General features: G+C 41.0%; 3 protein-coding genes across 4 annotated transcripts in view; all 3 read right to left on the bottom strand.

Moving 5' to 3' along the window:
• lats2 (large tumor suppressor kinase 2) overlaps window positions 1–16,392 on the bottom strand; it is a 25,306-nt gene extending 8,914 nt beyond the window's left edge. Inside the window, exons 1-2 of the mRNA XM_005745290.1 lie at window positions 16,157–16,392; window positions 9,544–10,295 (exon numbers count right to left, since the gene is read on the bottom strand). Of these exons, the coding sequence (XP_005745347.1) occupies window positions 9,544–9,903 (360 nt within the window). The 5' untranslated portion in view covers window positions 9,904–10,295; window positions 16,157–16,392. The remainder of the gene's footprint in view (window positions 1–9,543; window positions 10,296–16,156) is intronic.
• Window positions 16,393–16,960: 568 nt separating this feature from the next.
• LOC102208367 (uncharacterized) lies at window positions 16,961–22,116 on the bottom strand. 2 transcript variants are annotated; one of them, XM_005745288.1, is made up of 2 exons: window positions 21,664–22,116; window positions 16,961–20,951 (listed from the first exon to the last, which is right to left on the bottom strand). In XM_005745288.1, exons 1-2 carry the CDS (start codon window positions 21,947–21,949, stop codon window positions 19,615–19,617), a joined length of 1,623 nt encoding a protein of 540 aa, XP_005745345.1. In that variant the 5' UTR covers window positions 21,950–22,116; the 3' UTR covers window positions 16,961–19,614. The 2 variants fall into 2 exon arrangements, with proteins under 2 accessions (XP_005745345.1, XP_005745346.1); XM_005745289.2 differs by lacking the exon at window positions 21,664–22,116 and adding an exon at window positions 21,420–21,619.
• Window positions 22,108–26,156, bottom strand: part of ska3 (spindle and kinetochore associated complex subunit 3) — a 10,061-nt gene continuing 6,012 nt past the window's right edge. The window contains exons 8-11 of the mRNA XM_005745329.1: window positions 25,922–26,108; window positions 25,694–25,773; window positions 25,224–25,351; window positions 22,108–23,095 (exon numbers count right to left, since the gene is read on the bottom strand). Coding sequence (XP_005745386.1) covers window positions 22,938–23,095; window positions 25,224–25,351; window positions 25,694–25,773; window positions 25,922–26,108 — 553 coding nt within the window. The 3' untranslated portion in view covers window positions 22,108–22,937. The remainder of the gene's footprint in view (window positions 23,096–25,223; window positions 25,352–25,693; window positions 25,774–25,921; window positions 26,109–26,156) is intronic.

Below are 26,156 nucleotides of genomic sequence, written 5' to 3'. Positions count from 1 at the left end.
TTTTTTACATCTGTAAATGGCACTGTGAATACCTGAGGATGTACAAGAACACTGACCAGTAGCCTGGCAAAAGATCCAACATGACAATGAGCCTAAGGACACTCGCAGCACCTCGCAAGATGGAAAAAAGATTAACTGAACTGACCTAAACCCAATGTTCAATGATTATAATAGCTCTGCAGTATTAAAAACAGATAGGTGAAGCAAGATAACTCTCCAGCAAAGACAAAAAAACCAATTATCTCAAGAAGTGGTAGAATGTTTCTCCATAATTATCTATGCCAAGGAGGATGGAGATAAAGAAAAGATGTGAAAGTAGTGGGGAAAAAATTAGTGCCTTTCTTTGCTTAGGTTTCTAATGTAAGTCTTGCATTTCTGAACAGTCATGATTTCATTTGTCATGCAGAAAAAATGACCTAAAATTCCAGTAAAGCAATTACTCGAAAAGCTGATACAATCTAGAGTGATTAAATGTGCACACATGCAAGCACCCAACCCACTTGTTAAACACGATATCTGTTACTGATACACTGCTTTTTCAGTCAGAGGTTGCCCATTATACAGTTATTATCTTGTTTGTTTAATCGGCTTCAGTTAACCCCAGCAGGGCTTGAATAGTATCATCCCAATGTCGCTCACGCTACGCCCGGTTTGGAAACACAAATCCTCTGCACCTCAATATGTAATTTTAAAGAAACCAATGATACCACAAGATCATCATCAGTAGCAGCATTTCAACAAGCAAATCCCTACATTTATAACGTCTCAGTTATTTACTTGTTGATTGCAGGGTAACATCAGGGTTTTTTAAAATCCCTCCTGATGACAGCTTTCAACGTAAAAGATGATGATGATTTATCGTCGTGAACTTAACATGGCCTTCATAACCGTAAATATGCAAACAAGTGGGACAAAAATCTGAGAAAATCTGAGAAAACAAAAATTTCTCCTTCCTTCTCCGAGAGAGCAATCCACACCTAGATGACTAAAGTCCCCTCAAATGACATATGATCTCAGTGCAAAGACATGTGAAGTCAGACGTCTCAGAGCAGAGCAGGCGCCCCTACTGACAACATGAAGGAACAGCAAGTGCGTCTTCTCCCCTTTACACCTGATGATAAAGGCTAATGAAATACTTCCTTTGGTTGAAATGACACAATGCTGAACGACTCAACTAAAAGACTGCGCCATGGATGTAAAGTTGGTTTTTGAATATATGATGTTGTGACAATTTGTCATTTAAGCCTTTAGCCAATCACGAGTCATCGTCGTATTTAAATAACTCTGCTGTCATTTTAACATATGCTTAATCCGACCACCCTCAATTTTCTTTGTTATTAATAATTTGTTTTAAATATTGTTCGAAATGTACATCTCATCTAAAGTCCTTTGAATGCTGTCCTTGTTTGAAACATGCTATATAATCTATCTATATGTAACACTCAGACTCAGACTTGCCATGGTTGTCACTGACACTAAACACATTAAGGGAACACTGGAGGCGTTTTCTCAGAACATAAAACAAAGGAAAAGCGTGTAATCGAACATCAGAAGCAACAAAATACGGCTTTGTCTGAATGGAAGGAAGGAAATGAGCAGATGAGAAAAGTTTTATCCCCGAGGAGCCATTTTGTGACCCTACTTTCTGCGGTTTCTCAGAAAGACTGGCTGCCTTTATTTGTCAGGAGTAACCTAAATCAAACATACTAAATGGCTTAAAAATGGGACCATGCAGCAACTGTGGGCACGGATGTCTTTGAAAGCCAGGAAATGCCAAGGCGACACACTTTCTGTGCCCACAGTATTGTGTGTTTGTGTACGGCATTCATCTCTGTATATGTGTGTATAAATAACACTACTGGATGCAACGTGCACAAACCTCCTTTTCTGTGTCTCCTCCCTTTGCATGCACATAACTTTACGTGCCTTAGCTTAAAACTGACCACACACACACACACACCAATGTTTATACTTTGTTTCCTGTGTATGTGTGTGTGTGTGTTACATTCCTGCATAGCCAGCAGAGAGTGTTGGCTGCCAGAGCCGCCCAGTAATGTCACTTTTTACCCTTCTCCCTTCAGTCTTTCTACCTTGCGCACTTTTCTCATGTAGGACTTTTTCTTTAAACATTCTCTTTTTCTCTCCAGGAAGGAGATAAAGTTAGTATTTCTCTTAGTTATAGGCACAGAAATGGACACAATTATGGAGTGACAAGTGGAAAAGAGATATAGAAATCAAAATGTTGAGTGTTTGCCTCTTTCCTTGAGTGGGTGCGTATGCATTATCATTAGTTACAGAACATGCAGAACATGTTCCCTTTCTTACAACCAGGGAAGGTGTGGGGTTTCCAACATTTTAGAAAACCTCAGACAAGTTCAGTGGTAGTAAAGTTTGGGATATTCTCAAATCAACCTAGAAGAAATGACCCAATGCCTTTTAGGCGTTTTAAACAGCTGCACTTAAATACGGTGAACAGTCAGATGACATGGAGATGGCAGCTGCTCTTCAAAGGTCTCCAATGCATTCAGCTTATTTCTACACAGGACCGTGCACATGATAAAACATGGATGAAGCTTCTGGATTGGAAAAGTAAGGCTAAAGCGTAAGTGCCTTAAACCTGCTTTCAATTTATTTCTTTTTTTTTTATAAAGTGCCAAATCACAACAACAGTATCCTGGGTGCTTTATATTGTAGGATAAAGATCTAACAGTAATACAGACAACACCCCTACAATCAGAGCACCTCCTATGAACAAGCACTTAGCGACATTAAGAAGGAAAAACTCCCTTTTAACAGGAAGAAACCTCCAGCAGAGCCAGGCTCAGGGAGGGTCAGCTATCTGTCGCGACCAGTTGGGGGTGAGGGGAGGGAGACAGGACAAAAGACATGCTGGGGAAGAGAGCTATTTAATATGAAGGCCACCAGATGGTGATAGCTGCGGTTGTAAAAACATTTCCAGCCTATATAGAAGTGTTTGGGAAAACAGTGTTTGACTTCTGTAAATATCTTCCTGCTGAGTTTTTACTCACTCATTTGGGGTCAAATTGAATTAAAAAAATTTTTTTTGTAAATCTTGGCCATGAAAAGTTTAAAAAGCTTGATAATATTTATTGTGCGGTTAGTGCTGTTTCCTCACAGCAAGAAAGAGTTCGACTCCACCATCTGGGCGGGGCCTTTCTGAGTGGAGTTTGCAAGTTCTCTCCATGTTTGCGTGGGTTCTCTACAGGTACGGCATCCTCCCACAAAGAGATGCACTAAGTGGGGTGAGGTTAATGCGTGACTCTAAATTGCTCTTAGGTGTGAATGGTCGTCTGTGTCTCTATGTTTGTCCTGTATAAGATTTGAGACCCGTCCAGGTTGTACTCCGCCTCTCACCTCCAGCCTCCAGCCTCGCCACAACCCTGATAAGCACAACCGGATGGATGAACAGATGAAGGAAAAGAATAACATTCAGAATGATAAGTGGTGAAACCCATTAAAGGTGTTTCCTTATCCACAGTCATCTCCATTTCTTCAAAAAAATGTAGCTTCTAAATCATGTAAAACAGTTTTTTTAATAAGCCAAAAATATTGAATACAACAATAATTGAAACTTAAACAGCTGTGAGACAGAGAAAGTGGGATATGCTGAACCCTCAATACAGCAGTACTCTGCTTTTTTGGATATTCCTCTGTTTAACAATGCTCTGTGTTTGTGTATGTGTGAGTGTGTGCGTTAAGCAGAGGCGGGCCTGGTGACCCTGGCTGTCATGGCGACAGATGTTCGTTGCTCACATTCCTCAGCTCAGGAAGCAAGAATTCAAGCTATTTGCAATCTGGATGGGCTCTCTCCCATCTCGCTCCTTTTCTCTCTCAGTTGAAAATATCCAGGCCACATTTGCACCCCTGTCATAATGGTCGCAGGCCGCAGGCCGCCGAGTTATCCAAACGCATAATCACCAGCCTACAAACTAGATGGAGACACACAACCTGCTGTGACACATTGACAGAACAAGCACAAACAAACACTGTTTTTCCCTGCACTATGGTGATTTGGGAATTTTAATTATCATTTTAACCCATTTCTGAGACACACTGCAGTGCAAGACCCTTCAAATCTAAGCCACATGGGAGATATTTTGGAGTGCAGTGCAGATGGGACATGGGGAGAGAGGCGTCCATGCCTCATATTTGCATTGAGGGCTGTAAAAGAAAATAATTCTGTCCTGTTCCATCATGCAAAAAACTGCTTAGCAGACACAACAAATGCACCACAACATTTAAGCCGAGAGACGCCTTTCTTACAGTCATTATTACAGTGCTAGCTGAGGAGAGCCTTTTTTGTCTACCCTAACATCACAAACACAAGCCACACTGCATCCAAGTCACGTCTTGCGTTTCTGCAGGTCCTTCCTCCCTGCAGCTGTCAGACTGTACAATCAAAAGTGCTCCCAACAATCACAGATGTTTACACCTGCGCTGTAACTGCAATAATTTAATCAACCGATTCGCACTGCAACCTGGTTTGCCTCTTATCTGTAGTTATTTTTATTTAATTTAATAACTGTACAGTACTCTGTTTATAGTAACCATATGTAACCAAATTTCCCCTTGTGGGACAATTAAAGGATTATTCTATTCTATTCTATTCTATTCTATTGCTGGCCTCATCACAACATAAACACTATCATGTATGTTTTCTCAGACGTTAATATGCTTAGCCAGTTCACAGACACAGGAAAAGGCCTGTGAGGATGGCCTAGAAGTTTAGAGGAGAAAAACAAAAATCGAAGAATGTAGCCCCCCCTGCCCCGCCCCCTTATTTCCTTTCATTCCATTTCATCTCAATGCCTTGCATTCCTCCCCCACCCTCGATCCCCCTCCAAAACATTTCCGCCTATTAAAAAAAATATTATTATGTAACGAGCCACATAGCTATGTAATTTGTCGCTGGAAAAGACATGAGAGATGAACAGAAGGAGAAGAAAGACAAGACTAGTTGATAAGAGCTGACCTGAAAAAAATATGGAAAAAGAAAATAGGAGTAGAGGGGAGGAGCTTAGCAGCTCAATTCAAAATAGAGCAGTACTTATGGCTTATTAATGATGCAAACAAACAAAGCAGTAGTATGTGTGCACAAGCAATGAGACACTGCAGTTTATACTTAATATGTGGTTAAAGGTTTTTCACAGCAGAAAAAGCATACATGTAAAGACACTTAACGTTACTGAGGCATCATTAATGGCTTCTACTTTTCCTAACACAATGTACTAAAATTTCTGATGTGAAAAAGTGCTGCAAACATTCACCCACACAACATGTGAATGTGGGCAGTCAGTCAGGCAACAACTCTGCTAATGTCTGCTTCAGCTCAGGATTAGGTGGTGCAAAACAGCTGCTCAATCGGAATCTGTCGCTGCTTAATATTCGAGGGTGGTTATGAGTGTCAGGGGACACAAACCATATGTGAAGAAGCAACAGTCTTCCAAGTGTGCAAATTCATTCAAAGATACTTTACAATCCCTTTGTAAGGATGGAATATGGTGAATTTTAACAACTGGTGGTACAATATTTAATAATATTTAATATTCACCAGACGAAATCCTTTAAACAGATTGTTTTTAGATATGACATTCAAATTCTCTAATCCATATTGAATGTCATGCACGTGTCCTCACACTGTGGGTTTTTTTTAGTAGCACGTGTTCTCAGTGTGACAGCCGAAACTATGCTCCAAGCTCAAATTACCTGTCTTTAAAGGTATATCATTACTGATTTTACTTCAACTTGATTTTACTTTGACTTGTTTCTGTACATTTCTGTGAGTCTCTCTGTTTTTTGTATTCACAGTGTCTGACAGACAGACCAGAGACAGAGGAAGAGTAGGAGAGGAGAGGCGACACGTTGGGTGGTGACTTGGCTGCAGCAGAAGGAACTGTTCCACCCTGCTGCCATTGAATGTTCACTTCCTGTTTGTATTGACTGGGCCCACAGTGCAAAATGGTGGTAGCAATGGTCATCTAGGCAGGACTGCAGTAGCCCGTCAGTGTTTTTTGTGATAGCGTCGAAAATAACTTTTCTATATATGTGCATGTTCAGACCCACCACTACCACAAAAAAACCCCAAAGACAATTTAGGCTTTTTTTGTTGGTGACAGCATGTGACATTGATGGTTTAGATACCCAGCTAATAGCTAGCTCATATTTTAAGCCCATTGAAATTGTTTGTTTTTAGCAGAACAAGGAATCCTGTATACTTCAGTGTTTTCAATGTAAGCAAAAGATAAGTCACTCTAAAAGACTTTCAGATTTTGAGTATTCTGAAGTACTAAGGTTAATTATAGTTCCACAGGCTTCCACGCTAAGACCAATTCTATTTATATAATACATGCTCACTTTAGGCACTATTATTCAAACCCACAGCATCCATTTTTGTTGCTATGCAGATGATACCCAGCTTTATCTATCCATGGAGCTAGATGACACACACCAATCAGTTAAACCGCAGGAATTTCTTAAAGATATAAAGACCTGCTTCTAGATTCAGGGAAAACTGACGTTATTGTAACCTGATGGTGCTATTTTGGCCTCCAGGAACACTGTGAGGGATTTTGGAGTCGTTTTTTGACCCAGATATGTACTTAATCGTGTATATTAAACAAAGATGAAAAAATCTTTCTTGCATTTGCACAATATCTCACAATTAAAAAGATCCTGTCTCTGTGTGATGCTGAAAAACTAGTTTATGCATTTATTACTTCCAGGCTTAATTATTATAATACATGATTATCTGACTGTCATAAGAAGTCTCTGAAAAGCCTTCAGTTGATCCAAAATACTGCAGCTGGAGTCCTGACAGGGACTAGAAAGAGAGTTTAGATTTCTCCCATATTAACATCACTTCACTGCCTCCCTGTTAAATCAACAATTTAATTTCAAATGTGTCACCTCAAATCACCTTGAAGAGACGGTTAATGTGATTTGGTGCTGTGTAATTAAAAGTGAACTTATGTAACAACATCCAGGTAAAGGTTTTGAGTTCAACTTGACTTACAGAGTCTGCTTGAGAAAATCTAAAATGTACCTCAAAACATCAGCAACCAAGTAATCTAGTCTGAAAGGGATTCATTCCTTCATGCCTAAATATTTGTGCTTTACCCCTATTTACGTGCTCCTGATGTTGTGGTAATCCCTTTGGTCCTTTTGAATTAGCCATTGCCACATGCCAGCCAACACACTTCTAAGCATCCAAGAAAGGCAGCAGTTTAGGCTAACTATTACCTGCTTTAATAGGTAGCCAATAATTTCAAAGTACTGTTCGCAAGATGTAGTTAAAGCAAATAAATCTGAGCTGATGGAATCTTGGATGATTTTTAATAACTTATTGAAAATTAAAGGGGGTTAATATCTGTTTTGTTGGAACTCCTATCAAACCACGACAGTAGTTCCAACAAAAGAGAGTGGTAGTAGTGGTCTGAATGACTCGGGTAATCTTTAATGGGAGACTACTTGAATATATCATACTTTTCTTCTAAAATCTAGTTGAGGAGACTATAACAGCATCTCAACTCAAAGTTCTGCTTGAATAAATGTTCTCAGTACGAGTGCCATATCACCTTAATGAACATTTCCCCCAGGCTTGTAGTTTAGAACATACTCGCCAATGAAAATATGTGAGGCATTCCTGCCATCCTGTTGGGCATCCAACCAAGGAACCTAAAACCTGAAGTTTCTGTAAACATCATGGTCTCGGTTGTGGAGTGAGATTTTCTCTACAGACCACTGTAGCCTTGTGGGGTATTAGTTATTTTAGTAGTTCCTGAGAAGGAACTACTAAATTTAGGTTTAAGATACAAACACACACCCAGTGTCACACTTTCATGACATCAACAACTGCCATGTGAATTATGTAAGGAATTAGCAGCAACCTCAAACAACCCACAAGATAAGGTGCATCAGTTTAAATGTGCTGAGAGGTCTGCAGTTCAGAACTCAGTGCATTAGGAGGTGGACACCTTTAGGATATGTTCTAGTCAGGACCCAAGATATACACATTTTATAATCTTAAGTATTTTTTTTTTGTCAAGGAACGAAAATAATAAAGGAAACTCTTATAATAACATGTTTTCAGACCTTTGAGGTCCATATTGTATGATCAAGCTCAATAGTTTTCAGCTGGAGTCCAGGTGTCTGTCTTCTGTCCTCAGCCAAAACATGGAATCTGATGTGTTACTAAAAACTAAGATGTCACATGAATATTTCAAGACAATTAAACAAACTTGATGGATTTGGTTTCTCAAAACTAGAAACAAAACAGGCAACAAAAAATGTAGCGGCTAATAAGTTAGGTAAGAAGGATTAGCCAAATGTGCAGCCTTACACCATAACAATTATCACAGTATAGTTACAAAACTGACATTAGCGGACCAGTGAAACAGGTAAGAGACGAACAGACAAATGAATTGCTGTGCCCAGTTTAACTTTAATGTATCACACATCGAAACAAAATACAGAGCAAAGGTCCCGCTATCAGCGAATACCTGACATACAGGGGATGTTTGGCTGTGATAAGCTGAAATCAATTTGGCTGCATGGGGCATTCTCCCGACTCTTTTCCCTTCACATGTTGTGTATGGGCTTGAGTGGCGCATTCTTCACATACCGTGCTCAATCACAGGGCTCATCCTCAAACTCTTTAACCACACATGTAGCAAATCTGGACTCACTGTATTTTGTGAAGATGTTCTGTGATGTAATCATCTGGCTTAATCCCCCCAAAGCTCATCTCTCTCTTTCCAAAGAAATCTTTAAAATGTAAAATAAAAATATGTCTAAAAAATAAGAAGCTTTACTGAGTGACTTGGGTGAAAAAGCTTGAACTGGACTCCTCACTTCCCGTGGAAACGCTCTCTCCTCACCCTGACCAGACTTCTGATGGAGTACTTGCATTTCTTAAGTGGGACAGAGCCCGTTTAGGAAATCCACCTGGTGTTTTAACAATCAGCCCAGTGTTACATAACCGAGGCACTATACACTTAGCTAAGCAGACTGTGCATTGTATTTTATCTAAGAGCACAAAGCATCCCTGAAAGCTTCCTCTAGAAATTCCTGACTGACAGAAAAAAGTGGGTTTGAACATCTAAGTCAAGTGGGAATGGTGGGAACCGACACTGATGACACCAATGACTAACATATTCAAAACTGTTTAAGGGAGTCTCGTGATTGTTTCACAAATTTAGCACATTTATTCAACCAATACGTCTGGTCTTGAGAAGATCATAGATTCAGGTAAAACTGAAGTTATTTCGCTAAGACTGAGGTTTGTTTTTTTTGTTTGTTTGTTTTTTGGGGGGGTGGTGGTTAAAAAAGAAATCCAGCTGAATTCTAGTAACTTAATGTCACCTTAAAGCAGACTGATTTACAACGCTGCGTGCAATGCATTAAAATACTACTGATACTAAACAGTTTGTTAAGGTAAGACAATTGCACGACAGAATCACCCATCTGCTCCCATAACAAGATCATATACTGCCGCTGGAAACACCCCCTGTCTCTAAAACTCACCTTGTCACAACCAGCGTTCACCAACTCCTGCAGCATCTGCCGGTTCACCTCCCCGGCGCCTGCTGGGTGTCCTGATCCGGAGGTTGAGCCGGATTCAAAGGGCTTGAGGGACTTGCGGATTTCCCGCAGCGCATTCTGGTAGTTGTTGAACTTCTGCGGGGGTCTGAGCTGCTGCTGTCGGCTGGTTGTGTCTTTCCCGCTCTTGGAGTCTGCCCCTTTGCCTCCCTCATTCCTGGAGCTACTGCCATGTAAAGCCTGGCTCACCAGCTTGGCCGGCTGCTTCAGGCCCTCCTTGATCTCTTGAAGCCTTTGCCGTGTGTTTCCCACATACGGGGCTGCGGGGAAAGTCTTGGGCCTCATGGCCACAGTGCCCAGGGCAGGCACCTACTCTAAAAAGGGAAACACGCACACAGAAGCACACACAAGAACACACTCACACACAAACTGGCACTCACTGCCCTACAACCCTACGAAAGATTCCCTTTAAGCTTGCTGACCTAAATAGATAAAAAGCCTCCAAGAGCACAGATTGGAGGCACAGGTTTTATGATCCCTACTCTATGTCCCTAATTTTTTTCTATCTCGCTTTCTGCTTTTGATTCCTGCTCCCGCTGCGGTGGATGAAGGTGAGGCAGGAATACTATAGGCATTACATGGTGTGATTTTCAAGGCTCAGGTTCCAGCTTATTCCAGGAAATGCAGCTGGTCACAAGGGCATCGTGGAGCCAAACGATGATGATGCCAATCTGCGCCTGTGGGTGAAGAAATGAAGTTAGAGCATGAAGACTGGGCTTCCACATCCCATTCAATTTTATCTAGATTTTCTAAAAATCAAAGCACATACAGTAAAAAACTGTTAACAACTTTAGAAATGTGAGATCACAAGATACCACACAAAAGTAAGCTGTTCTGCACCAATATAAAGTGAAGTAATCCTTGTGGAGCCAGTTAGACCTTTTGGAGGTCAAATTGACCATCAGCACTGCATATGTACTCTCACATACTTTTATGCATAATCCAGGAATGCTAGAGGTTAAAAAACACCACCTGCCCCCCACCCCATCAAAGCAAAGCTATGATTGAACAATTCAGCTCCTGTCAACGCTGATACTTGGTCATCGGTAAACACCCATCTGAGAACATGGGGTCAACACAAATGTCCGACCCTCCCTGCATCAGCGCCTCTGCCTTTTATGCTCCTCTGTGATCTTACATATGACACTGTCTGACAATCTTATCTAGAAGACCATGCTCCGCAAGAAGGTTACTCCGCCAGTGCAGATGGGCTTTCTGTCCAGAGCCTCAACTTTACAAGCTTCTCATCTAGGGCTGTGCGATATGACCAAAATCTCATATCCTGATATAAGAATTTTATCGTCCGATAACGATATAAATCACAAAAATGTAACATTTTCTGTAAATTCTGTGAATCTCGGGCAGCTCGACTTGCGTGAAGTGTTTCCAGCTGCGTGTCATGTAGCTGGAGTCGAGTGTTTTAACCGATGCATGAAACTATACATTTTTAGACATAAGTTGTAACGGCCGCCGATTTCTTTGTGAGTATTTATTACACGGCGTGCTGCGGCGAAAAGCCTGTTCCAACGTTTGAGTCTAAGGTCTATTTTTTAGCACCTGGCGGCTTTTTTACTTCTCATCCGTAAATAATCTGCTCTTTCACGTGATTCAGTTTATTTTGAAAAGTCTCAACAGGATCTTGAGCTTTATTGTGAAAGGTTTAAGTGGAACATAAACAAGCGGACACGCGGTGGTTTTACCATCGTTGTTGCTAACAACAACGCATAAAAACAGGCACTTGTCCGTCCGTAGTGTGGTTATATTAAATATAAGAGAAAGAGAGAACTTTAAGAAATTAATAAAAACTACAGTGACCATCAAAATGATGAAAAAATATTGCCGTAAACAGTTTATTTTGCCACACGACGAAACAAACGATAGCGTAAAATGAAATGATAGACGTTTTATATCGTCATCCGATATATATCATTATATCATTATATCATTATATCGAACAGCCCTATTCTCATCTAATCACAAATACTGTACAATAGCACAGCAGACCTGACTTGAATCATATTAAAGAGGTCAAGACCATTTGGCAATACTAGATTTGATTAATATCATACTTATGTCTCACATTAGTCAATTTATGAACCATATCAGTTGAGTTAAGAGCTTATATATCAAATCAAACCGTTAAAAGTTAACGAACTTGAATGTGTTTGCCTCGGTCTTTCTTTTCTATTGGTTCCACGTGAGTAAATCTCGCCTTACTTGGCATAGCATTACCTCTGCAGAGGAGAGACCCTGAAGCTGACAGGCAGCCGGGTTTCCTGTCTAACTGAGAAGCTCACAGGCTTCAAATAGTTTTAGAGAAGCAATACCAGGTCTCCAGATACCAATCTCACCAGCACTGAAAAACTGCTAGATACAATCCTCTTCTGGCAGGTTTCGACATGGCTGTGGTTTTCAACTCATGTCTGCAATTCCAACCATTTTGTGAAGCAAACATCTTTCAATTGATTGGATTCTATTTCAAAAAGTCTTCTCGGCAGGTATTGAATTACACCTGACAATTATCCTGAAAAGGAAAAATTACTTATGGGCAATTTTCCTCTTTGCCTAAATAAAATAGTTATTTTGTCAATGAGAACATTTTCTGTACTTGATCTACACAGACCTGAAGAGAAGCTGCAAACAACCTTCCTGTCTATGTGCATAAACAAGGAATGAGTTATGTTCACCACATGCTTACGTATTAACAAATACCTAAGGGCTTTCATTAAATAACGTACAGCATGATGGATTGAGAGGGGGAAAAAGCGACTTTCTGCAGCAGTCTGACCAAGACCAGTGATTATTTCTCCTCCCACAGACCAAGGAGATCAGCAGGTCATCGTACTATTACAGTCAACAGACACGGACACAGAGCCGAACGTGTCACTGTTGGTGAGTTATTATGAGCTCGTAACAACACGAGAAGAGCTGCTGTTTGTGTGCTTTCTAAATGTGAATCATTATGCTAGCCGCACAACTCTTTCAATTTCAATTTTACCAAAAAAAAGGGCGACAAAATTGCTTTTTATTCTAACGGACAAATCAGAGACGTCACAATTCTACCCTCAAATTTAAGCTCAGATTAACTGATGTCAAATGGTAAATGGCCTGTATTTGTATAGCTCTTTTACTAGTCCCCCCTAGGGACCCCAAAGCGCTTTACACACCCAGTCATCCACCCATTCACACACACATTCACACACTGGTGGAGGCAGCTACAGTTGTAGCCACAGCTGCCCTCAATATTAAACAATGATACATTTCAAGAGTTTTTCAATATGGTTCCATGTCAATATCTAGTAAGATGAAAAGTTATCAAAATGAGTTATTACTATTATTATTATAATATACATGTGTTTATTTAAAACCAGCCACAGAATGTGAAACAATCCACAATTACCAGGCAGCCACCTATTTTTTTTATTTTGTAGATTCAAGAAGGTTACGTCCTATTTTTACTCATGACTGAGTCGCGTGTTTGTTCTCAATTAGCAGAGAGCAGATAGCGAAGTATGTGCAGTATTGGATTTTTGGAGTTTTCTGGTTGAGCTGATTTACTACAAGTTTCCCCGGATGATGTTATCTCAGGATCGCGGTAGTATTCCCAGAGCATTTCATTCCCACCCCCCACCCCCAAATGTTCCAATTTTTATATAACTAACATTTATGTATAAAACTTGAGGGAGTATTTCGATGGCATACATCTTTTTTAACAACCTAAAATGTTTTATTGAATGTCTTAAAGTAGCCAGTTGAGCATCGGGTGGATTCTAATTTTTTCCTCCTCAAACACCATTAACATTTGTCTCTGAGATATCATGACCACAACTTCTTTTTGTACTTACTATAGCTGCCAACAGAGATCTTTTAAAGCAGCAAATGACTTCAATTTAAAGAAAGTGTTTGCAGATACCAAATTAAACATCCAGATGTTTCCATCAGTTTCAAACGTGCCACAGCTTTGATTCACTGATAAAGTAATATAGTCTGAAAACTTTGAAGCGATGGTGATGCATCATACTGAATTCTTACACTATCCCAGAGACTCCCGTGTGTCTGTGTGGAGGTACAAAAGAATACCTTCAAAAGAAAACACACCAAAACTAAAATTTACAAGTCAAGTTTTGGTCTTAGGCAATGCCAAACAGAATCCACCCAGTGCTGTGATATTCTATATTTAGATAATTAAAAATACATTCTTAACAATATTATCTTAATCTTACATCCCTCAGCATTACCAAGCAGCTGCAGAGGAAAAAGCTTCCAAACATTAAAAGCTCTTGAACTGCATCCCCAATCTCCTCCTCCTCCTGCTCCTCCTCTCTAGCAGTCTCCATCCCTTTGGGCCATTTAAGGAGGACACAGCCTTCACTGTTTGTACAGATCAAACTTTGCATAGACAAAAACATGCTTTTTCTTTTTACACTGCTGGGTGGTGGGGTAACATGGGGCCAAGCTCCATAAATGTTGCCCCATCTCCGAGATCTCTTGCCTCCATTCCTGCGATGCTTCAGGCGTCGTGTCCAAGCAATGAGCATTCCTTTCCACAAGTAAGTACAAGTAAAATACCGCAGCTCAATCACGGGGCAGTACGCTGACCAAAATAACCCAAAACACAAACTACACGGACAGTATCTGTCTATAACTACAAATCTGTAAGAAAAAAAAAGAAAACAATGCTCTACACATAACCACCCCCATCACTGAACCTTACTCCTTCTTTGACCTAACCCTAAACCTAAGATGACTGAAACTTCATGCTTTTGGACTTTTTGACTTTTAATGGCACATGTGACACTTGAAACGCATGTTTCAGGTTATGTCTTCGTGGACATGTGTTGTTCATAACAAACTTTAGCACACTATACCACAGCTTTCTTTTTGGTCTCACCAAAAACAAAGCTGCCCACTGTGATGCTAAATTGGGAAAGCATGCATTCTGCAATCTTGGACCCCACAGAATACTGAGCAACGCGAGCAGCTGGCAGGTTAATATTAATAAGATTGCCTCTAACCTGCCTGATGGATCTGAGAGAATGTGGACGGTCATATCTCTGCTGTGTTTGGGAAATTACGAAGCAAGAGGAGGCGGAGGTGGAGGAAAGAACACAACTTCCTAATGGGCAAAGCTGGCCAACAACTAAGCTTTGGGTGGAGTAAGACAGGGGGTAGAGGTGGGTGGGACCAACTCAGTTAACGTTGCAGGACACATCCCAAATGTGCAGGCAGGGACAACAGTTGATGGAAACTGGCTGCAGCTGTGAGAGTGCAAGTGTGTGTATATAAGAGGGAAACAATTTGGCTCTTTCTGTGTGTATCTGATGTACTGCAGCTCAACCCCAAAATCAAACCGATATGTTTTCCCTGTAGCCTTTCGAGTCATCTACCCATCTATATTGTTTTTGCGTGCATGTAGCCCACTTTTGTACATTTGTCCCTTTAAAACAAATATGGTAGTAGTAATAACATGTAATAATCCCTGCATACTTCTTACAATCCACTGTGTTGACAACATGACCACCAAAGCATCTGTTTGTATCCCAGTGGTTCCTTTTTGACAGATACCTCTGACGTGCATGACACCACACTGCTGCGCCACCCTAGTCTGAGTGAAACTGGTCCGACTGTTTGAAAATGTGACCCCCCTGTTACAGGACACAGACAGGCAGGAACATCAAGCGTCCATTTAAAACATGTGACTTTGGTTTGCATCACCCAGGTCTGCTGTCACTGCTGAACTAATCAAAGCGCTGGACTGTCTGGACAGACAGAAGTGTGTCAAGCAGAAAGAAAGAGTGTGTGTGAGTGTGTTTTGTGGATAGTAGTGTGGTACCAGTACACCTGAATGAAACGCACTGTTGCATCAGGGCCAAACTATGCAGGCCCTGAGAGAAGTGAAAATGACAGAATCAAATCAGATGACTCCATTTTCATTTTCAGATACAATATAAAAAAATATTCTGACCTGTTATGAATTATTTTATTAAGCTCAGTTCTTATTAACTATGAATCTGTTCGCTCACTTTAAACAGTGAAATGAATGCAGGATCTTCTGACTAACAGCATCTACAAAGCATAGCTTCTGTTACTGTTAGTGGTCCTCAGAAGAGGCACAAGTTAGGATGCCCAAACAAGATGCAGTTACTTTAAATGTACACAAATAAACAAACATTTAAACATAGACTAAACCCTTAAATTGAATTTCCACATTTGCACCAAAGCTTTAAAACGAGTGTACAGTGATATTTGTATAGGCATAAAGGTCCGGAGAGCCCTGTTTTAAAGCGCTGGGGCCTTCTCAGCAATATCCCAGGCTTGAGTTGGGGGCTGAGAGCAGCAACACATTCCAATGCAGGGAGAGAGAAAAAATGGAGGCAGTCCTGTAAGCACCAAAGAGGCTCAAACATACAGAAACTTCAATTTCGTTTTCCATAAGCCTCGCTATATAACACACCCATAACGGAACGTTTTGCTCAGCAACAAGTCGTGGAAATAAGTCACACCACTCCCCTCCCAAAAAAAGCAACTCTCAACTTACCATGTGATAGAAGTGGCGAGAATAACTCAATATGAAGAGAATAAATTCCGTTAAACGGCAACTTTTTTTTTCGTTAAAGAGTCCGGTTCTCGGTTGTTGAACGCGTACACCTAGCTCAGTGGGTAAATATGATGAAATGAGCCTCCATTTTCTCCCCAAACTCCAGGCAGGATCAGAACTTCAGCACAAAGTTGGACACTCGCTGCATTGTTAACATTCCTCAGGTCACGTGACGGACCAACGCACGTCAGCGGACCTGAAGATCGTCTATTAGGCAACTGCCGTTCACTCCGTTCACGTTGTTAGCTAGGTGCTATTACCGTTTGCGAACAAATTAAAATTAAAAATGTTTTTGTGTATTCGGCGTCGTACAAATCTTTTTTTGTTGAAGTGCATCAGTAAGTTTTACTTTTGATTTTAATAACGAGTTAAGTATAGAAACAGAACTGCGGGGTTCTAGTTTACGCTGTCAGTGCAATAGCGAGTAGTAACGAGCTGTGGTTTTCACCGCTGCAGTGACTGCAAAAAGCAACGGAGTGAGACGTCTTGATTTCCTTCCTCTGAAATATTCACAGGCGGCGCTTCCTCCAAGCATTTTTCCCTTTGATAAATAAAGTATATCTGCACATTACATTACTCAGTCACCCCTCTCCGGCCTTGGAAATAGTTTTTACCAATGACTCAGTGTGAAAGCAAATAAAACGTTATAATAATGTCAGTTATCACAGGACAACACGTACAGCACAGAGCTTCAATATTTTACACGTACACACAGAATAACATAACGGCGACTCTTGGGTACTGAGTAAGCTGATGCAATTCCACAACTTTATTTTTTGAGTCACAGGAGCTATATTAAAAGAGAAACTAAACAGGAAACCTTCAGGAGTTTACACATCATGGAAGCACATGCGTCCGTAACAATAATGTCAAACAGCAATGTAGTGTGAGAACATGAGTTTATAAACTTCTTTCATACATGTCAACCTAGAAGCTCTTTTATTTTAGAGCAGAAAAAACATCAAATAGGAAGTATTGACTTTGTTCTTATGCATGTAAGAACTAAATGCAGACAGAATAAACCAGCAGTCATTTCACAAAGCCTTTTAACTACTATTAATACTGGTATTTGGCCTTGCTTGATAACAGTCCTCCAGCGGCACTCACTACCTTAGGAACGGGCAAACACCATTTAAACCAGCCTGTAAGACTATTTTAATCAGTCAAAAAAGGGGGCTTTTCGCTCCCTCCACAAAAGAGCAAGCAAGGTCTGCAGATACAGTCTACTCAGTCAAAGACTTGATTTAAAAAAAAAAAAAAAAATGAAGCATGTGTTCATCCAAAGTACATGCACTGCTGAAGAAATATATCAACCCATAGTACTGCTAATTAACTTGATTTTTATAGTTTGTTTAGAGCATCAGCAGTGCCAAACACCATGGCTAATTGAAGGGGAGAAAAGCAGGCAAGTGGACTAAATACTGTGGCTAGATGCCCTTATGGAAGCCCCAGAGCAATACAGTGTCAACCAAAACATGACCAGTCAGAAAAGACAGACAAGCATCTGTTGTCTGAGATATCCAGGGGTCTGAGAACAGAAGGCACATTCTGAACCTAACACCGATTATGAAGCATCACCTGTTAAAGCCCAGCACCTGAACTTAAGCGTAGTCTTTGTTATTGGAGCATTCCCAATTCATTTTTGGGCCCTGAGCCAATTGTATTGTAGCCCCTCAAACCTTAGGAGAAAACATAAGTATAAGTGTAGTGACTTTAGATTAGTTTTGGCAGAAGGTTGAGCACACAAGAATGATGTACCTTAAAAACAAACAAACAACAAAACAATGGGAACACACATTTAGACCTTGTTGACTACAGATGCTGACTCATCATGCACATCTGGCTTAGGGACCAAACCAGGAAAAAGTCCAAAGAATAGTGCATGATGTCAAAATAAATATCTGTAGAAAATATGGGCTGATCTGGAACAGCTTTACAAACTAAGGCACCAGCAAAGCAGCACTACTAAAATATGTAATTCAATAATCAGAGGGGTTATCTTCAAATTAAAAAAAAAATGCAGATATACTGTATATCAGTAGAAACTTTTCAGTTGGTGTGTCTACATTACTGAAAGGTCAAACCCTTTAAAAAGATCAAAATTTCAGTTGCTGGGTAACCTTTCTGGAAATAACCCGCAGCCTTGTATCATAACTACTGCTGTGGCTCGTGCTCATGGACCAAAGCCTGTCACAGTCTCCCACAGGAGAGGACAAACCAGTGAGAATGAATCCACATGTTAAATGTAGCTGATGTACTCATCTAACAATGTGTTTCTTCAGGCTCAACAGCATGTCAGCAATACTGTTTACTTCTGCACCAACACAAAAGATGATTCTTTTGAGATTTTTGTATTAAATAAGGAGCTTTAACTACTTTGGGAAAATTAATAATTACCTAAACACGTGGCTCAGTAAAAAAGGACATCATTGTTAATCACTGTATACAGCTCAAGCTAAAGTCTAATTTTCTGTTCATCAACATCATCATTACTATTATTGTTTAAACCTGCAAAACCAGCAAATCACTGCTGATGAAGACATTGAAGACATCTGCCATTCCAAGATGTGCTCGAATTGCCAACTTGTAGCTAATCATCACAGCTGACTGTACTCTTGCTATAAAAAGTACCTGGCTTACAAAAATGTGACTATGCCAAAAACGATGAGTTTACAACCAGTACTCCTTCACAAACCACAGGACATTTCTGTCCCTGCACTGTGAACAGAGAGGAGACACTGTGGCCGAGGAGTACTACGGTGTACTACTTTGTCTGGCATTTCTGTTATTTTAACCTCTTTCTATGCATATTCCTATGTGCACACTTCCTGATTTAGATGCAGGGAAGCAACAAAAAAATAAATAAAAATTAAAAAAGGTTTAAGCAACATGCCACTTCTCTGCAGCAGATGGATGTAATCTGGTAACTACAGTCAGGGATGGGGAAGACACACTTAACAGTCAGAGATGTGGGATCAGTGGAAATGCATCACCCAAACTGCAGTGTGTATACTTCAGCATTTACAAGTAGCTAATAAAGACATATTTCATAAGGGTTTTACTCAGTTTTCACCCAAAGCCTAAACAAAATAAATTCTTGCAAGTCAGCCATTCTTTGTGAGGGGAGGTGCATAACTTAATGACATCACATCTCAGAAATGTGGCTTCTGTATTTGGAGAAATGGTCCTATTGCTAAATATAAACTGACCCAGATCACAAGGAGTGACATAGATTGAAAGTTAGTATTATAGTGGAAAAGTATAAATCTATTTGCTGTAGTCATGATGTAGTGTCGACACATAGACACAGAGGGACAGCAAGAAGTGCAGTCCAAAGCAGTAAAGGGAACTGAAGAGCCTGATCAGCATTAAAGGAGCACGAGGCGTTTGTCTACACATCACTCGAGTGGAGCAGCAGAGATGCACAGGTTGTTTAAGGCACAGGCAACTTGCACAATCTTATCAAAGGTTGAGAGGTTCGACGTGCGCTCAGAGGCTGCGGTGAAGGCGCTCTCGACAGGGCCCGTGAGCATGGCGTACCGCTGCTTTACCATAGAGATCACCCTCTCCACATGCCTCTGCACGCTCACTGTCTCAGAGGAAGGATCAGCCAGCAATGAGCCCTCTGTTCTCCCATATGCTTCTCCCTGGTAGCTGTCAGCAATTTTAAACAAGGCTCCACGTGCTGCCACGGAGTCTCCGATGTCCAGGTCACGGCTTGCCAGTACGACATCGCCCGGGAGAAGCTTGCACAAGAATCCACAGCCCTCAGCCAGGCTCTTGTCACTGACGTTTCCCAGCACACCCCTAGAGACAAAAGTGACCACGCCTTGCGGAGCCACGCCAATCAGATACTTAAACACGTTATAACTTGGCCCCGCCCCCTGAGAGACCGGGTCCTCGAAAGGCACGGTGAAACAGTCTATGATGACGGCGCAGTCAGGGTGAGAGGCTCGCAGCGCAGCTGGCAGGTTTTTACGGAGCTCAGCTCTGGAGGGCCAAAAGACAGCCGTTGGCACCAGAGTAGAGGACATGATGCTGACCATCCGGTGAACTGTTCTGGTAACTGTGCCGACTTTCACGCCAAAGCGATAAGCCAAGTCCTGATTGCGGAGGTCCAGGCGGAGACGCATTAGTGTCAGCAGCAGCTGCTGGAACTTGGAGAGCTTGACGTTTTTCATTCCATCCATGTGAGGTGCCAGCAGCCACATGACTGTCTCTAAGACAAAGTAGTTGGGTAAACCAGTGTAAAACTTCACTTTCTCAGCATCATTCCTTAAGGAGTTCTCTGAGAGAGACATTTTCTCCACAGACTCCTTGAGGGCCTGATTCTCCCTCTTCAGGGCTTTCAAGATGTCATCAAAGTTCACCGGGACATCAGATGTCTGGGCAAACTTTCCTTTCTTGCTGTCACTCACAGACTGATCATCATTATCATCATCATCATCTTCGTCGTCATCGTCATCATCATCTTCAGTGCTGAGGGAGGAGGAGGCACTCTCCTCCGCAGTGGTCTCCTGTTCCTTCACCTCAGGATGCTTTTCCTGGCCCTGTTCATCCACCGCAGACATGCCCTGGCCCTGGAGGAACAGCAAGGCATTGGCTGCCTCCACCCGTGCTTCCTGTTTGTCCACGATCTCTAAGGCACCCGGCTCCTTCATCTCTGGGCATAAGGGAGCCACCGTGAACACAGAAGGAACATAATCCGGAGAGCGCGGATTCTTCACCTGTTTACCTGCATGTGAAAAAAATAATCTAATTCAAATTCATCTGTTTATGATACTTATGATTTAGAGTGCTCTCTCATTTTGTAGCGTGCAATACATAAAATAACAAACAGTTGCTGTTGTTCAGTCAGTACATCCCTAATTAATTTTTCCTCTACAAACAAAATTTAAGCATGAAAATCTTTGCACACAAAAAGATTGCACACACCAGACAATAAAAACAAAACAAACCTAGCATTAAAATACCACGTACCATTAGCGGCATCTACTTTCATATATTTAGTAAACAAAATTTATAACCCATCCCAGCTGAATTAATTGCAGTAATGCTACATTTTATTTCCATCTCAACTTAGTTTCGTACAGCTATTTTTTAGATATTCAAAGGCTTACAGCTACAAACACCGCCTTTTTCCAGTCATTTTAATCAGTGAGGGTTTTTACTATGTGATAGTGAACCTAAACATGTTTATTACCCGCTGCAGTTACACCGACTATGCCACTGTCCCTCCTGACTTCATGCAACCTTTGAACACAACACTGCACTGACAGCAAAAAAACCCCAAACTCCTTGGTTTTCTAGACACGAGTGTTTATGTGGAAGCCTAGCAACATCAGTGTGAACTGGTTTACTTTAAAAACAAACAAACACACAAACAAAAACAAAAAAACACACACAGGGGGACACTTTTAGGGTTCAGAGTGGTTTTGCCTTCATACCTGAAATGAAGTGAGTACTACAGAGCCGACTGCCGTCGTTCGGCACCCAGCCCTCTCGGTTCACAGCAGCTATCCAGCGCTGCTTCCTCTCGGGGTCCCGTGGGAAACGGTAGAAAGATAAGGTGGTGCCTGGTGTCCTTCTGTTCCTGCAGCCTGCCACCACACAGGTGTGAACCATAGTAAGGCCACGGAGAAGCGTGGAAGTGTGCGCTGCAGTTTGCTGGGTGTTTTGACTCCCAAAATGGTGGTCTACCAGAGGGCGACAAAAAAACTGTAGTTCCGTCATCAACGGCCGTTAGCTTTCGTCACTCTGATTGGACCATCTCGGGACGACGTCATTGAAATGCGATCTTCACTCACGCCGAGAAGCAGAAACGCTAATGTCCCGAAATCACACAAATGGTTAATTTGCTCTTTTTTAATTTTCGAAAATGAACACGACGAAGGAAAAAAACAAACCACAGCAACTGGAAACAACCACAGACAGTATAAAACAGATGCAATATACCTGTAGCTTATTAGATCCCTCTGTTAATCAGCTCTGAAACTGGAGTACAGTACTTGGCTTTCATCCACAGCACACAACTGTGATACAGTAGCTTATTTCAATACAAGTGTGTTTAGACTGCACAAAGATAAAACTCACTAGTTATATTTGAAAAGCCAATTACCAATTTGTTAAAGATCGAGATAGTAGTAGTCACATGCAACACATCACAGCAATGAGCAATAAAAGTTCAGGATTTTCTGATTAACAGTCTCATTTGCTATTTTATTTAACTTTATACAAATGGGTAAGGACAATTAAAAGTGAGCTGTGGTAGATGGATAAACCATCTATAGTTTGACAATGCATATTCATGTGGCTGAATTATTAACACCCATTGGTTACTGCAAGTCATGTGTTATACTCCCGCTGCAGAAGACTGAGCTTGCTATTGATAAAAGTTTAGCCTTTTTAATCCAACAATGTCTCAATATATATCTTTATGTATTATATGAATCTGTACTACTTGTCTAAACAGCCAGTTTCCATTTTATTGCATACAACCATGGAAATGCAAATTATTGACTCACAGGTCCATGTACTATTTACAATCAAAACACAAACCATATACAATATAAAGGATAGCTGCTTTCTCTGATTGAGTTCATTTGTTGGGACTCTTCTCATAATGTATGTTTTTCCTTTGCTGTTTGACTTGATAGATAATCTTTGCCTGCAGCTTAAGTGCTTAACATCACATAGATTTGTGCCAACGGATGGACAAGCTTTAGATGTGTGTGATCAGTCTGTACACAGAGGTGTTCCGGTCTCCTCTCACATGCTTCAGTCTCTTGAGCTCTGTGAGACAGAGGACGTATACGGGGGCCTTGGTTCCGACACTGATGATCTTCTTCAGCTTCTCCATCTGAAACTCTGTTGTTTCTCCTGCAGAGGGCGCCACAGAAAAGGGACAGATTAGAGAAATGAGAGCTTGTTCACATGATGATTTGCTGGGATACCGCTAAAATAACAAACACACCATGTCTGTAAAAATCTGGCTTTTTGAAACGTTTCGGGGGCTTAAACTGGAGGAAATCTATTTGGTATACAATTCCAATTATGTAACTGATGGTGGCAATTTTGTAGCTGAAACCTCACTGAAGCCAGATCAATGTTAAACTGATGAAACCAGGCAAAGAAACAAACTGACTGTTCTGCTAACAATAAAGATGAACAGCCTGGTGCTGGTAGCAAATGTCCTGAGACAGTTTAACCAAGAGAGCTGCAATCAGAGAAATAACAAACATCTCTTGTTTACTTTCCAAATATCATACTGTTATCTTGAGCACTGAGTATAAACAATTATCTGTAGGCACAACAGTGGATACAGCCATTATATGACCGTGTGTACTTTGAGAAAACGATGTAGATCTATTCAGCTGGGACCTAATATGCTCATTTCCAGCTTGACATGTTTATTTTTGGACTACATCAAGTTAACTTTGCATGATTCACAGCTTTAAATAACTGTTTATCTGAATGTGGCCCTTTGTGCAGCCCCCACAGTTCATCCAGTGAAAGGAGCAGTTTTAGCTTCCCTCCTTCACCACCATCCTTCCCAAGGCCACTTCCTTTTAAGCCAACTTTCTTCTCATGGGATGCTCCTCACAAACAGAGCTGTGTGCCTTACAAGAGCATATAATGGATATTTTCTTATGAGAAAAACACAAGTGAAAAGACAGCAGTTTGAAACCTGAGCGTTTGGGCTTACAAGGATCCCCGACATCATTTGAAACTCTGGTCGTGTTTAAAATGAGCATCTACTATTGTAAGAGTATGTATATGACAGGAAAATATGAAAGATGATGACAGGCTTGGTCGTATACAGATATTATATGTGATGTCCCCGCGCTTTGATTTTAAAAATGGGACAAATCCTCAGATTTCAGTCTGATCAGGTGCTTCCCTGATGGTATTGTGTAATCAGTCTGAAGCATCTAAAAGTTTAACACAGTACAGCTAGTTCTTGCTGCTATCAGGAACAATTTGACAGGTTTATGAATCCTAATTTCTCATTGGGGTTGTGTCAGGAAGGGCATCCTGTGTAAAACTGCCAAATCAAACAAGCAGCGCTACCTGCTGTGGCACCCGCTTGTGACAAGGAAGCAGCCGAAAGCAGCTTCTCTGAATCCAGATTTCTTGTTACTTTAGAAGCTAAGTTTTTTTTAAACGATTAAACCATTTTTTAACCTCTCATGTTTGTAACTACAACGGGGTGGATTATAGATGATCTCCCATTGAGTAACCAAGGGAAACATCGCCAGCACAGACCTGTTCATTCCCATTTGGTTGTTTACTTATGCAAATAGCACCCTCTGCTGCTAATTAACAGTCCAAACTAACAGAGGATGACAGCTTTATTCAGGGAAGGATTTCAGCATAACCGTGAAAACTACTGGACGCTATTTTTAAAACAGGAAGCGCTCCTCTGATTTAATAAAGGAAATCTGTGGAAGTCCAGTGTAACTGCAGTAATCAAATCCAACTGAACAAAAGTCAAACCAGCAAGATCATTTGTTTTCCAAGTTTGCAGCCAATCTGAAAACCACTGTGTGTGAGATCACAGGTGTTTTCTAAACTACTGACCACGACATCAACACCACTGCCTCAGTGAGAAGTTTAAACTGCTGTGTCAGAGTCTCCGTTTCTCATGCACCTTGACTGTGGTGTGTCCTGTAGTATATTAATGTATGATTACATTCTTCTCCACTACAGTTACAAAGCTATTCAATTCAATTCAGTTTTATTAATATAGCACCAAATCACAATAGCTGCCTCTAGGTATTTTATATTGGAAGGTAAAGGTCTGCAATATTACAGAGAAAACCCCAACAATCAGAGGACCCCCTATAAGGAAGCACTTGGCAACAGTGGGAAGGAAAAACTCCCTTTTAACTGGAAGAAACCTCCGGTAGAACCAGGGTCATGGAGGGCGCAGCCATCCTCCATAACCGGAGCTGTTTAAACAAGAGCTGCATTCATCCATGACCCTGTGCACAAATATAACACTGACCTTGACACTCTGCCATGAAATTGTTGATGTTGTGAACCGTTTGGTTGAGGCTGTTCAGGCTCATCTGCCTCAGGTAGCTCGGTAAACTCTGGAACTCGTTCTCTGACACTTCAGGCAGACTTGCAGATCTGGGAGAGGAATGGATGGAAGGTGACACGTCACAATCAAAGTTTTGAAAGAAAGACTGCAGGCACGCATCGTGTAAGAATGGATAAAACTGAGTGAAATAAAGAAATTAACACATTTCATCAGGAGAGACAGAAATAAGCAACACAAAAGTTCAACATTTATTACAAATATATACAAATGATATCTCATATCTAATGTTTTACATTAATATTCTTCTCTGCTACCGAGCACCAGCCTGATCTGCAACTTTGGAATGGACACACAATCAAAGCTACTAATTTAGAGTTCATGAATTAAATATTGCCACCTATATCTATATTTCTTATTTTATAACGGGCTACCTGTGTTTCTTTTTGTCAGGCTTGACAGGTGGGTGTTCATTTGTCATTGTTGTCTTCTTCAACTGAGCCTGGGACACAAGCTACAAAATAGGAGGAAAGAGCACGAGAGGAAATTTCACAAATTATAAATGTTATGTAACATTTACGTCAACAAGGAACATGAATTTATCTGCAAACAGCAAACCTATGGATTTCAAAAGTGCTTTTATGGGACTAAACAAGACTAACTTTACAGATGTCCTGTGTGACAGAGCTCAGGTCTGGCATCTCCGGGGTGGTTGGCTCTTGGTAGTGTGCTCTTATACGAGGTGTCCCCAAGCTGAACTCCTGGGTGAGTCCATCCAACTCCAGGCTGTTGACATTGGGCTCCTTAGCCACCTTTTCATTCTCGCTGAACTTCAGGATTTTCCCATTGCTCTGTAAATGACAGGAAAAACTTTGACCTTTAAACATGTTTCATTCA

This window comes from Pundamilia nyererei, unplaced genomic scaffold (genome assembly GCF_000239375.1).
Source record: "Pundamilia nyererei isolate P.nyererei 1_Seehausen unplaced genomic scaffold, PunNye1.0 scaffold00157, whole genome shotgun sequence".
NCBI classification, from domain to species: domain Eukaryota; kingdom Metazoa; phylum Chordata; class Actinopteri; order Cichliformes; family Cichlidae; genus Pundamilia; species Pundamilia nyererei.
This window is presented reverse-complemented; position numbering and strand designations above follow the sequence as displayed.

Bases quoted from the DNA above. Each gene is read 5' to 3' on its own strand.
- LOC102208367 (XM_005745288.1), bottom strand. From the start codon at position 21,949: ATGACGGAACTACAGTTTTTTTGTCGCCCTCTGGTAGACCACCATTTT. The intron at 20,952-21,663 runs GTATGAAGGCAA...TTTCACATGCAG, and splicing joins TAGTACTCACTTCATTTCAG to GTAAACAGGTGAAGAATCCG.